General features: G+C 28.9%; 1 protein-coding gene, 1 long non-coding RNA gene and 1 pseudogene across 3 annotated transcripts; 2 read left to right on the top strand and 1 right to left on the bottom strand.

Annotated features, from left to right (window-relative positions):
- LOC149876693 (uncharacterized) overlaps nucleotides 1-17,415 on the top strand; it is a 615,724-nt pseudogene that overhangs the window by 567,723 nt on the left and 30,586 nt on the right.
- Nucleotides 697-13,000, top strand: LOC145201673 (uncharacterized). Of its 2 annotated transcripts, none has more exons than XM_090075035.1 (2): nucleotides 697-794; nucleotides 7,091-13,000. In XM_090075035.1, the coding sequence occupies exon 2, from the start codon at nucleotides 7,423-7,425 to the stop codon at nucleotides 11,131-11,133; it is 3,711 nt and encodes a 1,236-aa protein (XP_089931161.1). In that variant the 5' UTR covers nucleotides 697-794; nucleotides 7,091-7,422; the 3' UTR covers nucleotides 11,134-13,000. The 2 variants fall into 2 exon arrangements, with proteins under 2 accessions (XP_089931161.1, XP_089931162.1); XM_090075036.1 differs by lacking the exon at nucleotides 697-794 and adding an exon at nucleotides 2,984-3,468.
- On the bottom strand, nucleotides 6,317-15,081 carry LOC149876696 (uncharacterized). Its single transcript, XR_016448559.1, has 3 exons — nucleotides 14,875-15,081; nucleotides 14,720-14,757; nucleotides 6,317-6,426 (listed from the first exon to the last, which is right to left on the bottom strand). It is a non-coding gene; the product is annotated as an uncharacterized LOC149876696 (long non-coding RNA).

Here is a 17,415-nt window from a genome sequence, read left to right as displayed (position 1 = left end):
TTTCTTTTTGTTTAGGTGTTTTCTTCACATGCATTGTTCGGTTTATTTATCTATTTTTTTTTTCTAATTTGATTTAATAACTTAAAACTATTGAAAATTTTAAGAAAAAGTTACAGTTTAACAAAAACCTGTTTTTTAAATGTTTGTAATTGCAATTAATAAAGTATTTTGTTTAAGTTGCTTTTTAATTTATTCTTACATTAATTATTAACTTACCAATTAATATTCTTACATTAATTAATAATTTACCAACTAATTATAAATTTTGAGTTATTCTCTCATATTTTAAGCAAAAATTATACTTTTGACTTTTTCCTCATTCGACCAAAAAACGACATCTAGAAGTATTACTTTAGTGGGCTATAGAGACCAAATCAAAACTGTTGTTGAAGGTTTTAATAATCCTCTGCGACAGATATACAAGTTGTAGTAACGAATTAAAATTCGTCATTATTTGTTATTGATAGAAAAAAAAAATATCAATGTTAGTTTAAAATATAATAATAGTAACCAGCTGAATTCACAAACTGAACTCACACTTCAAAATGAAGTTTACAAATCGATTTCTTAAAGATCCTCCTTTGTGGCAAATAATCTATTTCGTACAAAATACCTCGTTCACACGACTGAGTTTAGTCTCAATGCAAGAGAGTTTATTTACTTAAAACAATTTTTACTAAAAATTCTACTCACCTGTTTATTTCTTCTTATTTTACTGTTTGATGTTACAGGATTCAGTTTTTTTTATATAGCGTTGAGATAAAAGATTTAGTTGTAAATTCTTTAACAAGTTGGTTAGTTGCTTTTTTTTTTTTTTTTTGATAATTGGACATTGATTTTGTTATTTTACTACTATATTTTACTACTTTTTTACTATTTATGTATATATATATATATATATATATATATATATATATATATATAAATATATATTTATATATAAATAAATAAATATATATATATATATATATATATATATATACATATATTTTTTACATATTTATATACTTATATATATAAAAATCATCTTCACATTTGTTAAAAATTTTGCTAGCAATATTATTTTCACTTGATTCAATTGAAATCTGGTTTGAAGTAGCCATTTTTAAATATTAAAAGTTTAAAAAGCTATTTGTATCAGCAACGGCATATAGCTTTTACTCCGACACTAAAGCAATTGCTTGTGAGCATAAGCGAAACTTTATTCACACATTTTTGAGCAATTGCTATTGCAGCGAGCATTTGCTTTTAGCTTTTACTTTTACTCAGAGCAATTACTTGTGAGCAATTGCTCTTTTTTATTCACCCGGCCTTATATCAAAAAGTTTAAAGTTGCGCTTTTCTAAGTAAATTAACATTCTTGAATGAGCTGATTTGCTTACACTTTTAAAAACACAATCTAATTTTCTGAGCGTAGAAATTAAATAATTTTTTTTTTTTTTGATAAGTTTTTATAGTATTTAACACTTTTCTCAGATCTTAGCACTCAATTTTTTCTTCTTGTAAATAAACATACAAACACTCGTATATATATATATATATATATATATATATATATATATATATATATATATATATATATATATATATATATATATATATATATATATATATATATATATATGAGTGTTTTAAATAAGCTGTTTATATTTTGCACATAATGTTTCGTTGAGTAGGTTAATCTTTATATTTTCCAGAAGACAGAAAAAAAAAAAATAAGTGTTCACATTTTTTTAGAGTTGCTGGTTGTTTCGGTATTTTACCACATAAATTACACTGGCAAAGCTGTAAATGAGGATTGATTTCATTTTTTAGTTCTTCAATATCTATTTCTGAGTCATGTGCTGTCATAATGCTTTTTTTCAATGGTAGCAATCGTGGAAAATGACCACACTTTTTTACCAATGCCAGGGCGACCAATAAGCTTTTTATTTTGTTTTAGTGATTTAGTAACGTAAACTTTTACTGAGTTTTTCTACCTTCTTACAACAATAGCATTCATCACAATGAGTTTTCCAGTTCATATATAAAGAAGTGTTGTTGATTTCATTCTTTTGATCACATTGTTTATGGTATCATAAAGTTTTTGACAAATTTTAGATGGGTGAACATTCTCTAAATCTGACAACATGACACGGAATACCAATTCAATTTTACTTTCTTGGTTTATTCCAATAGGATACTTTTTTTCCTAACCAAATATCTACAGGCTCTAAAAGTAATAAAACGTTTTGGATAGTTCTTGTGAATAACCATCAAACTTAACCACATGCATTATGTAGTGTTTATAATCATTAAGTAAATTAAGCTAATAAATCAATAAAAAACTGCATATAAAGTAAAAGTTTTTATTTAAAATTATTAGAAACATTTAGTCAAATTTTTTACATAAGGACGATTTTTATTTCACAAACGATATAAATAAAATGTTATCAATTTAGGACAAAGGTTAGATGTAAATTTTGAACAAGAAAAAAAATCGAGTGCTAAGATTTTTTATAAGTAATAAAAAGTTAAAAGATTCATAAGTAAAAGTAGAAAAACTTTTAAGTTTTACCGCTCAAAAAAAATGTAAAAAGACTTCCAAGATTGTAAACAAATCAAAGAAAAAGTTTTTTTAGGTAGATCCTCTTCAATCATAAAATAATATTCCCCTTTCATTTTACTTACTTCCTAATAAAATTAAGTTACCGAGACATTACTAACAGTCTAAAAGCTGGTTATCAACGTAGACGATTTTAAAAAACGTGATAAGTAATGAAAAATTGGTCGCTAAGTAAAAATTCATTCTGTAACGAAGGTCCATAGCCATTTTGAAAATTCTAAAATTTTCGTAATCCAACTGCGCTTGCGCACAATAACCTGTCGCTTTTTAACAGAGTTTGAACGACCGTGGGAATATCGTACCGATTTAAGTCATTTTGTCAACAACCCATTGTCAACAACTTGTTTGAGACTTTTCACATGTTTTCATTTGGTTTAAACTTTTACGCTGAGAGCTTTCACTGAAACACAAGTTTTTATACTTTGACAACTCAAAATGACAACAGAAAACGAATATTGGGATGTAATGGTGTCATATAATTGGAAAACGGGTGAAGAATGCGCTAATTATCTATATGAAGTTTTGACTGAAAAAGGTTATAAGGTTTGGATTGATAAAATCAACATGGTTGGTGATTTAGCAAGTGAAATGGCGAAAGGTGTAGCAAATTCAGAGATTATTACTAATTTCCGAAAAATACGAGAAATCCTTTAACTGTAACAGAGAATACACTCATGCGAATTCATGCCAGAAAAAAATCATACCAATTCAAGTTGAAAACTACCTGCCTCCCTCTTCTTCCAGTTTAGCTCTTTTTATTGCTGGGAAGATATATTATCAACTACATAAAAATAAGGAAGCAAATATGAAGAAGATACTATAAGAAATTAAGAATTACTTCGGAGAAAGTTGCTCGATCGAAGGTACGTAAAAGTTTTTTCATTAGAAACTTTGTAAAAATCTTTTGTTAGTTAACTTATTTCATTACTTTAATCTAATTCCAATATAATTTCTCCAAATTTGAAAGAAACTATATAAATTTGTCAGTTTTATATAGAACAGACCTTCTTTCAATTAGTTGCACTCAGACATTGAGTTGTGTAAGCGAGCGCGCTTTCCTGCGAGTTTTTTTTGTTTTTCTTTGTCGCTTCCTGCTCTCGTCATCACAGACAGTTTAATTTTGAAATGAAAGAATTTAGAATATTAGTAATAGGTGAATATCATTTTTGTTTTATATCAAGGCGTGTTGAGATAACAGATAACATGCAACAAATGACAGGGTCTTTTGCAGATCAGGGGTTTTTTCCATTATTCTAGCTAAAGCTATCTGCAACTTTTTCTTTTACCACACAGTCCTGACTCAGACGACTTCAAAATACGATAAACGCGTTAACTTACGTCGTCCTCTTTACTTTTTCGTTCAACTAACGGTTTCTTCTTTTTTTAAACATGGCTAGAAATGTTTCCTTTTTTAGTGTATCAAAATATTTTTTTACTGAAAGATGCAGAGATGTTTAAAAATAGTGCTTTAAGCAATTGACACTAAAGCACAACAAGCAATAACTGTTAGTCTTATAAATAGTCAGTCAGAAGAAACAAAGATTAGTTCTTTTTTCAAAACCTTTTTTCCAGATGTGAGATGCGGATTTATTCGCTCAATGTCTCGCTTCGTTTAGTTGCATCAAACGTTACGCATTAACAAATAATTGATGCAAAATGCATCAATTCTACGTTGAGTTACAGTTATTGAAGCCTGGGAACGGTATGAACCAGAAAGTTCGGCTACCCCTTTTTCAAAAGTGGATGGAATGAAAAAACATTAAGCTCTTTAAACAAAATCGAAACTCATTGGAAAAAATTAAATGTAATCAAAAGTTTTCTTATCGTTGATAAAACAAAAAACAAAAAACAAAAAAACCAATATAAAGTTTACAACCCCCACTATTTGGGGTGAAATGTTCTGCAAAATTTATTTCATATCGCAACTGCTAAATATCTTTTTTAAAGTTGATAAGGCATTAACGTCATAAATAAAAACATCTTTATAATAAATAAAAAACATGAAATCGAAATTTGCTGAAAAGAGGGTTTTAAGATGAAAATATTTAGAAGAAATGTTGTTGATTTCATTCATTTGATCGCATTGTTTATGGTATCATAGAGTTTTTGACAAATTTCAGATGGTTGAACATTCTCTGAATCTGATAACATGACATGGAATACCTTTTAAACTTTATTTTTTTGGTTTATTCCAATAGGATACTTTTTTTTACCAACCAAATATCCACAGACTCTGTAAATAGGATTCAAATTTTCGTAATGGATTTTCATTAAAAAAAACTTTTAGGATAGTTCTTGTGAATAACCATCAAACTTAACCACATGCATTACATAGTGTTTATATTGTGAGGAGGGAAAATGATAAAATTGTAAACATCTTTAAGTTTTACCCGACTCAAGCATATAATATTCGAACGAAAAAAAGAGTGAGTCAACCAACAAAAAAGTACGCACGGAGACTTGTTGAATTTGTCATATGAATAAACGATACAGCGAAAAGAAGAGTAAAAAGTAACAACAACCAAGAAAAGACGTACACGCAGAGAATTATTGAATTTGTCATATGAATAAACGATATAGCGAAAAGAAAAGTAAAAAACAACAATAACCAAGAAAAGATGTACGCACGGAAACTTATTCAGGCTGTCATATAAATAAATGATGAGTAAGTAGCAAAACGGTAAGCAACCGAAAACTATAAAAAGCTCAAAAAAGGAGAGAATGGGTAGCTAATCGCGCACCTTATCAAAGCCGCGCCGTAATATATCACCTGAGGGACCGAACATAGAAAACATTTAGTAAAACCCCCAACCTTGTTCCCAACCTCCATATACCTTTCAACAACCCAAGCCTAGCCCTTTCCTAACCAAATACTTCCCAGACCATCTACCTTGTTCCCAACCTCCATATACCTAATCCACACACCAATACCAAACCCTTTCTCCTTCCTTTACCCCTTTCCCTCAAACGTAAGAAAAACATTAAAACAAATAATTAAGAAAATAAAATAATAATAAAATCCACCGCCCTCTCAATATTCATGAAGTAATTTAAGCTAATAAATCAATAAAAAAACTACATATAAAGTAAAAGATTTTATTTAAAATTATTAGAAACATTTAGTCAAATTTTTTACATAAGGACAATTTTTTATTCACAAACGATATAAATAAAATGTTGTCAATTTAGAACAATGGTCAGATGTAAATTTTTTACAGATTTGGAAGTCTTTTTACATTTTTTTTGAGCGGTAAAACTTAAAAGCTTTTCAACTTTTACTTATATAAATCTTATAACTTTTTATTAGTTATAAAAAATCTTAGTACTCAATTTTTTTCTTGTTCAAAATACATCTACGTGTGTCACTTGTTCTTTAACAACTTAAGTTTCATTCTTAGGAAAACTGGAAAAATTAGAAGGAAAAAAGGTTTTTTCAAAAGTGAATAAATAGAGCAGAATGAAGCGAGAGTTCTTAAATAACAACAAAACTTTTTAATTGAATATCAGAACTTAAACATGAGAAATTTAATAGTAGAAAATTATTATCAGAAAACAGTTTCAGAGAAAACTTCATTAAAGTTATGGCCGCAAAAGATTATGTTCTGTTGCTCTACTCATCTGATTGGTTAATAGCATTCTGTTGCTCTACTCATCTGATTGGTTAATAGCATTCTGTTGCTCTACTCATCTGATTGGTTAATAGCATTCTGTTGCTCTACTCATCTGATTGGTTAATAGCATTCCCAAAAAACTCTGCAATTCCTTTCCGATTAGAGAATCAGAATATTGACTTGTGCTTATTTTCCTCGCCAGTTTTCTAACTATTGAAAAAAGTAAAATATATGAGTAAAGGATCTAAAACCAGCATATTTTATCATGTTACATATTCATAATATTTAGTGTAAACTTTAAAGTAAACATTTGATAACCATTAAGTTCCATCAACAAACATAAAAAAGCAAGTTTTAAAAATTTTCATAAGCACAAAAATATTTTTGCGATAGCAAAACGTTAGGCGATGTTATTAGAAATGATAAATTAACCGATTTTGATTCTTGGTATACCCCAGATATACTTATTTAACACACCTAAATAAAGAAACTGAATTATTAAGATATATATCTTTTTATGGAGATTTTAAAGCACAGTTTTAAAGTCTCAACATGCTTAAAAACGGCATAAAACAAGGATTTAGTTTTATCTGCAAAGAGCAAGGGATAGGGCAAAATCATTTCATATTTGGAATATTAATTAAAAATAAACTTTTTTTTTATTAATCCTGTGGGGAAACTGCTCATAAAGATTTTTATGAAATAGCTAAATTAACAAAAAAAGAATATAGTTTAGATATTTTTTTAAGTAATACCATTATTCAAAAATATACAAATCTAGCTAATAAAAGAATATTTTCTTGTGGTCCTATATGTGTTGAGTTAAAAAGATACATATCTTTACTGTCTGAAAAAGAGATTTTATCTTTTTTAGAAACATCTACAAGTGATACGATACAAACCAAGTATGAGTTCGAATATAAAGAAATTAATGTAAAGGCTTTACTACCTAAATCATTAAATTCATTAGAAACTAGCGATATAAATAATTATCAGCATCTACGAGAAGAAATTAGAAAAAAACACTTAAAGATTCTAGCAGAAGATCCTTTAATTACAAATTTAAGATTAGAAGAGCAAAATGAATTCTTAGATAACAATTGCATTAATCATCCAATTCAAGTGGAAATTAGAAAATTTACTCAAGAGAGTAACTTATTGGAAGCAGTAGATAGAATAATTGAATATTTACAACGAAAACAAATTATGTCTAAAACAGTTTTAAAACAAAAAATAACAGAAGAGGTAAATTCTAGTTCTGAATATGATGAAAATATGATCTTGATGGTATGGGATAGTTACCTTAAACATCTAGCAGGAATTCAATATTTTGTTGATAATAACCAACCACTTAGCTCATTGTTTAAAAACGATTCTATGGCACCTGTAAAATCAGCTGGCTTATTGATAAAAACAGAAAGTAATAACAGAAAGTTATATATAAATAGTTTTAAGAAAAGTATAAGTATTTGTGGACCAGTAAATCATAAGGTAAACAAAGTAGAAGATGCGGTAACTATTAATTTAGAAATTGCTATGAAGCAAATTGAGTTATGGAATGCACAGCAGCTAGAAATAGGTACCAAGATAAAAGACCATACGATTATATTTCCTTATCATATTACAGATGGACATTGGGCTTTAGGTATTTTAGAACTTAACCTAAATGAAGAATGCGATTTAACATATGCCGAGGTAAAAGTGTTTAATCCTTTACCAAGTTGTGGTGGACAAAAATTATCTAACACAGCTCATACAAACATTCAAAATTTGCTTAGAGAATCTTTTTTCACAGCTGAGATTAATTTAGTTAATGAAAATACTGGGCATAATAAGCAACAAAATGATGGGGTATCTTGCGGAGTTATTAGTGCAGAAAATGGTAAGGATTTTCTAAGTTCTCAGTTAACTGAAAATAGACTAGATCAAGTATATCCCAGAGGAGCTAAAGATTTAAGATATAAGCACATATGCGAAGTAAGTAGAGATGATTTTTATCAAGCACAACTTAACAAGCCACCTCAAGATCCAGAGCTTTATAAACCTAGGGATTATCAAGTGTTAAAAAACAACTTTGTTAAAAGTATAGAATCTTTAGAACAAGCTGATAAAGAAAGGATATCAAGTATTATAAGAGAAAATAATAAAAATGAAAAAATCAATGTAGCTATAAAAGTTAGAGACTTTATTAAAAATCATAAAGATAATTTCCAATTAATTCTAAGTTTGTTTAAAACCGATAGTGAAGAATTGGAATTTGAAGGAGATCATATTAATACCCTTGTCAATATTATTAATGAAAGCAATTTAAAGTCTACAACAGATCTCGAGATAGATCAAGTTACTCAAAGGATAAAAAATCTTAAAATTGATTATGTTCAACAAAATCCCATAACCAAAGATATTAAAAGTTATAATAAAAAAGCACCTATAAACTATGTTCAAATAGGAGCAGATATTAGCACTAAGTCATATACTGCAAATAAAACAGCAGAATCTAGACATCCTGATGCTAATAAAAAACTGTCCAAAGTAACATCTAAAGTTTTAGAAGATAAAGATATTACTACATTAGAAGGATTTCATGCTAAAGTCTACGAATTGTTATGGAAAGAAGAAGAATTTCAAAAACCAAAATTCAAATATAGTTTTAAGCATGAAATCCCTTATAACTCGGGTACAGTTGAAATTGGAGAAAGTGATAATTTACTGTTTTGGCTATTAGCTAATGGCGACTCAGATATGGTACTGAAAATTTTAGGTCAATATAAATTTGATATAGAAACCGTAAAAGACAATAATGATAATAATATTTTGCACATTGCAGCTTTATATGGAGATCATAGAGTTATTAGTAAAATTGTTAAATTATACGAGGATAAGTTAAATACTCCCAATCAATTCGAAAATCTAATAAATTATCGTAATAATGATGGTACTAATCCGTTAGGAATGGCATTTTTAAGTAACCTGCCTCATGAAAAGCTTGTAATTGTTACTGAATTATTTGTTCAGAGTAATCTCTTTGAAGTCAATTCTTATCTAAATAACAAGAAAGGTATGGATTATAGTTCGGATGAATTTTTACACCAAATAGGGGGATTTAATGTTTTACATATTGCTTTACTTAGGAAACAACTTGATATATTAAATATTTTAAGCAAAAGAAAAGAAAACGGTAATGGAAGTGATATAGATGTTAATTATAAATACCCTTCATTGAATCCTAAATATCATATGTGTAGCCCTGAAACGATTTTAGGTGCAACAAAGAATAATTTTAATGATAGAACAAAGGAGGAGCGTCATAAAAAATTAGATGAAAAGTTATCGAAATTACAAGAATTACAGTCACAAAAAGAAGATAAAGATTGCAGTGGGGACAGTTCAGATGAGGAATCACCAGCTTTCTTGTATAAGCAAGAGTTATTGAAAATAAGTTCAGTTATTAAGAAATTTAATAAAGTAAAGATAACAGAAAACAAAGATACTAATGAGTTTGATCAAATACTTAATACTCCTACAAATATAACACCAAGTAAGTTTGAAAAACCAAGTGAGATTGATGGACTACAAGAACACTATAAAAATATAATAGTACCTCATTTTCATGGAGTTCCATTTATGCAAGGCCAATATAATAGTCATCAAAGAAGAGAGGTTGCTAAGAATTTTTTTCAGCTTAATAATAAGTTATTGTCCACTTTTTTAGAGAATCCCAAAAAAGATTGCAGCGAAAATGATAAAGAAGCAGATAACTTAATAAAAGGATTACATTCAATGACTTCAACAGCAAGTACTGGTATGGATAATTTACATAAATTAGTAAAATCACCACAAGAAAAATTACTGCAACTTAATAGTGTTGATAAAAAATTACAAGATTATTTATCTGAATGTTATAAATTGAATCCTCAAAAATTTTTGGACTCTATGAGAACTTATATATATAATTTTAAAAATAATCCTATAAAAATATTTTGGGACAACTTAAAAGGAATAAAAACGCCACCAGATGACATAGTAAAATATAGATTTCCATTTATTTCTACAAGCAAAGCACCAGATCATGCTTTGAAGTTTGCTTTAGGCATTAATGTTGAAAAGGAAAGAGGAGAAAAACCTTTGTATCCTAAGTACGATAATTATGGAACCCCGAAACATAGACTTGCAGGTTTTTTATATATTATATCTCATAATATCAACACATTAGATAACATGGAAAATAATAATGAGGTAGTTGATATAACAAAATTAATAAAGTCAGCTCAGCTTACTGGCAATATTCTTATAAACCACCAAATTGAAACAACTTTCTTTGGTGGAATAGATGAGAAAAATATAAAAGCTATAATCCCAATAATATATCCTAATCTTAGCAAAAGTTTCAAAGCAGATTATCATGATATAATATGGGATCTAGTTAATGATGACCGAAGATTAACAAACAATTATCAAAACGCTAGTGATACTTTCAAAAATCAGGATTTTTTACCTTGTTATACACCTAAAATATCTACTGCAGGAAAGGTGCTTATGCCAGCTTTTGTTAAGTTAGCTCTTAACTTAATTAAATCGATTACAATATTAGAGGATAAAGAATTATACTACTGCGTGCCTGATGGTGAGATTCAACAATATCCTTTCGAGTATATAAGAAATCCAAATTTTTTGTCTCAAGCTCAATTAGATATCAAATATCATATAGAAGAGAAAACTGGATCATCTGGTAAATCCAAAGTAACTCCTGAACAACTAAATGCTAAAGTAAGGCAAAGATTTTTAAAGGAAGAAAATAGTACAGTTGCTAAAAAATTATTTCAAGATACTGAAATAGATAGTCTAACTGGACAGATAGATACTCTTAGTTTGGAAAACAAAACAATTCAGTTATCTAATATGGAAAAACTCCAATAGAAATAGATAAACTGAAAAATCATTCTAAAGTTTGTTCTAAGAAACGCATTTTGATTTTGCTTTTTGTACTCCTTATAACGTTTTTTTTTTATAGAACTTTGTTTTACTTGGTTCGAAACATTTTTTTGGAATTGAGTGAACTTGATTAACTTTTTCGAAATCCATTTATAAAAAAGTTTACTGATTACACAGGTGTACAAAAAAAAAATTTTTTTACTCTGGCATGGCAGCAGTTTTAAACTGATTTTACTCTGGCATGGAGCAGTTTTAAACTGATTTGAGGATGGTAAATGTTAATTTGAAGTTATATTATCTTCATCGCATCTCGTTTTTGCGCAATAGGGTAAGTAATAGATATGCGGATATGCTTTCCGAAATTCGCACATGTCCGCAAATCCGTTACATATACATTTTTATCATTAGTGGGACTTCAGGTAGTGTTTTATTATGAAATCTCCGTTATATTAGCCGATGAGTAGTTTTCTTTAAAATTTTGAGGTCTTTAAAAACGCATATTTTTGGATATCAGGTCAAAATTTTTTTTTTTAACTTTGTGACCTTAGATATAACAGAAAAAATATGTTTGACCCAATGGTTTCTCCTTGTTTTTCAGAAGAAATCGGTTTTGAGTGTGGCACTAAATTGTTTAGTTTTTATTCTGCCAAAAACACAATGGCGTTAGTGCAAACATTAAACAAGAATGAAAAAACAAAAATATGTAAGCGCTTGTCACAAGTAAATTGTCCAAGTTAGCTTAAAAAGATAATTTTTTCTGTATAAAATCAACATCGAGTAGATGTCCCGAGGCACGGGACATTAGACCCCAACAACAATTTTATGATGTCCCGTCACGCGGCACAGTTGACCGCAAAGGGTTAAAATTAATAAACAATATAAGCTCGAAATCCTAATGTGATAAACAAAAATTCAGATCATATTCGTCATCAGCAGCCCAAATTCAGTCAAAATTTAGCTTTATATTTTTCGCCTGAAACTTCGTGTTGACCAGTTTTATTATCAAAGGTAAAAAAAAAAAAATCCTTTTCTTGTCATAACACTAATAAACAGCCGTAATATGTAATTATGAAACACTCACATTAAAAAACGTTCCGCCAACTGTATACTTTCGTGATACAGTAACGTAAGGATTGTTTTTAAATGTCTAATTCGTATACGCGGGAAGTTCTAAACTATTTACAACCGCATTTCATCTTACACTTTTTTCATATTTATTTGGCTAAAAAATTGAACGATATTTCACGAAGAAATTATATTAAGACTTCAGAATTTACAAATAAACAGGTTTAACGATATCTACATAATGTCAGTATGCGTGTTAGTTAGTAAACCTTAAAAGACAATAATGACAATAATATTTTGCACATTGCAGCGTTATATGGAGATCATAGAATTATTAGTAAAATTGTTGACTTATACCAGGGAGGAAACATTACTCCTAATCAATTCAAAAATCTAATAAATTATCGTAATAATGATGGTACTAATCCGTTAGGAATGGCATTTTTAAGTAACCTTGCTTATGAAAAACTTGTTAAAGTTACTGAATTATTTGTTCTTAGATCTCTCTTTGAAGTCAATTCTTATCTAAATAATAAGAAAGGAATGGATGTTTTTGCTAATGGTTATTTAAAACAGATAGGAGGATTTAATACTCTACACAAGGCTTTAACTGAGAAATACCCAAGGATATTAAAGATTTTACATAAACGTCATAAAAGAGGTAATGAGAGTGATACAGATAAATATTATGTTAATTTTAAATACCCTTCATTAAACCCAGCTCACCATATGAATAGCCCAGAAAATGTTTTAAAATCAGAAATAAATTCTGAACAAAATCAAAAAATACATGAAAAAATAGATTGTGAAAAATTACTTAAAGAATATCAATTAGAACAATCTCAGAAAGAAAAGGAAGATGAAAGTGGTGATTCAGAAGATGAAAACTCAAGTGCTTATATCTGGAGGCATGTGTTAACAGATATGATGGAAAGCCCAGCTATCACTAAAAGTGAGGGAACATATGTTGTACCTCTTTTTCATGGAGTACCATTAATGTCTGGCTTGTATACACATAGTGATAGAAAATATGTTGGAAAGAAATTAATGTTACTAAACCCAGGTCTTACAGAAAAAACTAAGAGTATAATTAAAAAGCAATTAGGTGATAATGAAGGTCCGTTTGATGAGCTGAAAGCAGTACATTCTAGGACTTCAACTGCAAGTGCTGGTATGGAAAACCTAGCCAAGATAGCTAAAGCCGGTTATGTTACATTAAATACATTAAGAGATGTAGATGATGCACTTAAAAAAGATTTACAAAAGGTTTTCAAACAAAACAACGAAATTTTTAAAGCTCAAGTTAAAAGGTTTGTAAATGAATTTTCAAGCGATGTGGCTCATTCCAATGTATGGAAAGAATTAACTAAAATAAACGAAGAGTTAAATAATGAATCGATAGTAAAATATAGATTTCCTTTCATCTCAACTAGTAAAACACCAGATCATGGTGTAAAATATGGGCTTGGAACAAATTTAGAATTATCAAGAGGGGAGAGAAAATTAGAACCATATTATAATGAGTATGGTAAACCTACGCATAGACTTGCTGGTTTTTTATATATTATTAAAGAAGATGCATGGAAAATTAATGAAAAACTTAAATCTGGTGAAATTTTTGATGTAAATTCTTTAGAAAAAATAAATGCACATTTTAAAAAGCAAATTGAAATTGCATATTTTGGAGGAATAAGCAAAGAAAATATATTAGCAATTATTCCACTAACTTATCCAAATTTTTCTAAAGATTTTAAACTATCTTACCATGGTGATATACTTAGCTTTAAAAAAGATGCTTATACAAGAGCAAAAAGAGCTTTTTGTAAACCAGAAGTAACAAAAGATGGAGAATTAATTTTAACTCAACAAACAAAAAATCATAAAGGCCAACCAAATAAACTTGGGGCTTGTCTTGCTAATATCTATAATCACTTTGCTGAAAAAATAATTGAAAAACTCTCAGATGGTATATTAGTCTCTAAATTACCAGGTGAACAAGAAGTTATAGAATACACCTTAGATCAAAGTTATACAGTAAAATCTAGTGATTTCACTACTCCTAATCATAAAATGATATCCAAGTCCCCAAGTACAAACAGTCCCCTGCCAATAGTTGTTTGCATCAGAAGTACTAATATTTTAAGTGATCACACTTGCAGTATAACTCAAGTTAAAAAAATATTAGCTTTTGATAGTGTTGCTAAAGAGGATATACTAATCAAATTATGTAATGGAGCTTTTTATGGTGACAAAGAGTTAGTAGAATCTCTACTTACTGAAATGACTTCAAAAGATATTAGCATAGGTGGTAAAGATGGATATACAGCACTACATAAAGCAGCTGTAATGGGGCACACAGACATAGTTAAGTTATTACTTACTAAAATGCTGCCTGAGGCTATTAATTCAACAACTGATACAGGAGAAACTGCCCTAGATCTAGCAAAAAAGCAAGGATTTAAAGATATTGTAATGCTAATACAGATGAAAGCATAGAAAGACTTACAAACAGTATCAGAAGTGTTGACAATTCCCTTCTTAGAACTAGCAATAGAAGATAACCGTACAGATACAACTAATGATTTACTACATCAAGTAGATAAAGTTGGAAATATTTTACAAAATAATGATTTTTAATAAATATTAGTTAAAAAACATTACTTGTGATTCTCAGAAGAAAGTAGAAGTACACCACATAGGGAAGCTTTCACCAGCCAACTTACAACTTCACAATACCAACTTCATTGTATTGTTAATGTTAGTATCGAACATCCGAGACTTCCGAGACTGACGTAATTTAATTGTTTCGTAAAGGAAACTTGAATTTTAAATGCGCGCAAATATAAACTTATGAAAAATTAGCTTTTCTATATTTCGAAAATATTATAATCATCAGAGATAGAATCACATAAAATCTAAATAAAAAATTTAAGATTTACCTTTTTTTAAAGTGAAGTTAATAACTGTGCCTGGTATCATTATAATTTTCAATAAAATATAAATATATAAGAGCAGTGGTATCAAACAGTCGGCCTGTGGGCCAAATTTTGTTGGTCCACTAAATGCCTTAAAATTCAGAAAAATATTCAAGTACAAAATTAATTTAAAAAATCTTTTTAGAAACTGCTTCAAATGATTAATATATTTCCTAAAATGTTAAACTCTTAAATTCTAAAAATGTAGAAATGTTTCAATCATCGTCTGTTTCACTCTTAGGCTAATCGCGTAAGAACGATGTTTTGGTAAAAGAAAAAACAACTTTTGTCTTAGCGCTTTCTTACGAAATTAAGAAAAATTTGCAACGCAGCGCACAGTGATTCAGAAAGGTGAAAAAATGGCAAAAACTATATGATCATCAAATACAAACATGTCATACATCAATACTAGCGTTATTGGGTCAGAATACTTAAATTTGTTACTATAAATAAACTTTGAGCGTATCAAAGACGCGTATAACGTGCACATACGTGTATCAGTGTCAATTACGCGTGCAAATGATGATTTAAATAAAAAATTTGGATTCCTCGATCCCAAATACCGTGTAATAAAATACCACGTATTTTTAAAATAAACTTTACTTGTATCTAAGGCGCCTACTACACATGGGTAAGTGTGTTAGCGTCTTAAACGCGCACAAATCAACCTAAAGAGAGTGACACTAAAGCGAGCATTTTGTGCACGAGTTTCGAAATAAAAAATAAGTTAATAAGTCTCAGGAAAAGGTGCAAAACTTGTTGAATCCTTAAAAAGTAAATCAAAAAGCAATTAATTCTATTTTTCTGGTGGTATTAGTAAATTGCAATTCAGTTTATTAGTAAATTGCAATTTCTTTTTTTGGGAGGTATTTTGCAAATTTTTTTGGATTTTGACTCTCTGTGCAGCGTCACTATCTACCGTCATTTTTACTTTGCGCAAAATGTTGTAATAGATGCCATCATGTTTTTAATTTTTATCATAATAATTCAGCTTAATAACATCAAAATTTTCATTTACTTGTCGTATATTTTAGCCTTCCCTCCCCTAAACTTCGGTACGTAATTGAGACACCAAAATCAGTTGAAACCCTAAAAATGCGACCAAAACCATTTTCTGGATTTAAAGTTTAATTCTATGGAGTTTTAGTTAATTTATTCAGTATTCTAAAACAAAATTAAGATTTAGAGAAAAGCCACAATTTTTTTCCATGGAATAGAGACTTTTAAAAAAGTGTGTCATATTTTCCTGGTCTCTCAGCCTAAATATAAAAAACGCCTTCGTATAATAATTTATTTATTACTTTTAACTAACTTTTCAGAATAAAATATTCTAATAAAAAAATCAAAACTTTTGGTTTTTCTGTTTGATATCCCGTTTATTAGTGGTTTTATCCCGGGCTGAAATGATGCGGACATTAAACAACAATCATACAAATTTTAAAAGTGACTACTTCGAGCGTTTCAATTGCAAAAACTATGCAGAAGCTATTACTGTAATGAACATTTTCTGGTTAACTGTTAAACGATTTCTTAAGGTGGCAGGTGAATCGGTTTTATTTAAAGCAGTCTATCATCAATACGAAAGTAAAATTTTCTCTCCGAAAACTCATTTCAATTAAAATGACGTGAAAATTATGCTTGAGTGTTTAAAAGTATAAAGTTTAAAAATTAAAAAAGGTCAAAACGGAAAATTGTTCCGTCACTGTAATAAAACGTTAGAGCATGGACCTGTAAGAGATGGACGTGCAACTTATTGTTTTACATCAAAGAGGCCGCAGAAATCAGCGAGCCATGCGAGTTTCCGACAAGCTCTAAATTTTCACCCGTCAACAAAAAAATCTATTAAAATGGCTGCCCACAGTTTAAAAACAGAAACTCTGATCACGTGGTATTAGTTTAAACTTTCATAGCATTTTTTTAATAAGACTGTTCAAGATAAAGTAGCTACTTCACGCGTTGACAAATTACTAAACAACTTACACAAAGGTAAAGGAAATTAGTTGTCGGCACGAACAGATTTTCATCATTTTTCAAAGATAAACATTTGTAAATTTGTGAACTTTTTTCGTGTAAACAAAGTTCCGTCAATAATAAAATAGAGTTGTAAGGATAATTTTAAAATGAATAAAAAAAGTATAGCGAAATATAAAAAAGCTTAAATAAATTTTTTTGTTAAAGTCTGGTTTCATTCAACTCCTTGGTACTTCATTCACCAGGCTTAATTTTG

Source organism: Hydra viridissima, unplaced genomic scaffold, assembly GCF_058129835.1.
Source record: "Hydra viridissima isolate aposymbiotic clone 2 unplaced genomic scaffold, HvirCarnegie_v1 scaffold_18, whole genome shotgun sequence".
Classification (NCBI taxonomy): Eukaryota; Metazoa; Cnidaria; class Hydrozoa; order Anthoathecata; family Hydridae; genus Hydra; species Hydra viridissima.
Note: the sequence above shows the minus strand (reverse complement) of the source record. Positions and strands in the feature narration are given on the sequence as shown.

Bases quoted from the DNA above. Each gene is read 5' to 3' on its own strand.
- LOC145201673 (XM_090075035.1), top strand. From the start codon at position 7,423: ATGTCTAAAACAGTTTTAAAACAAAAAATAACAGAAGAGGTAAATTCT.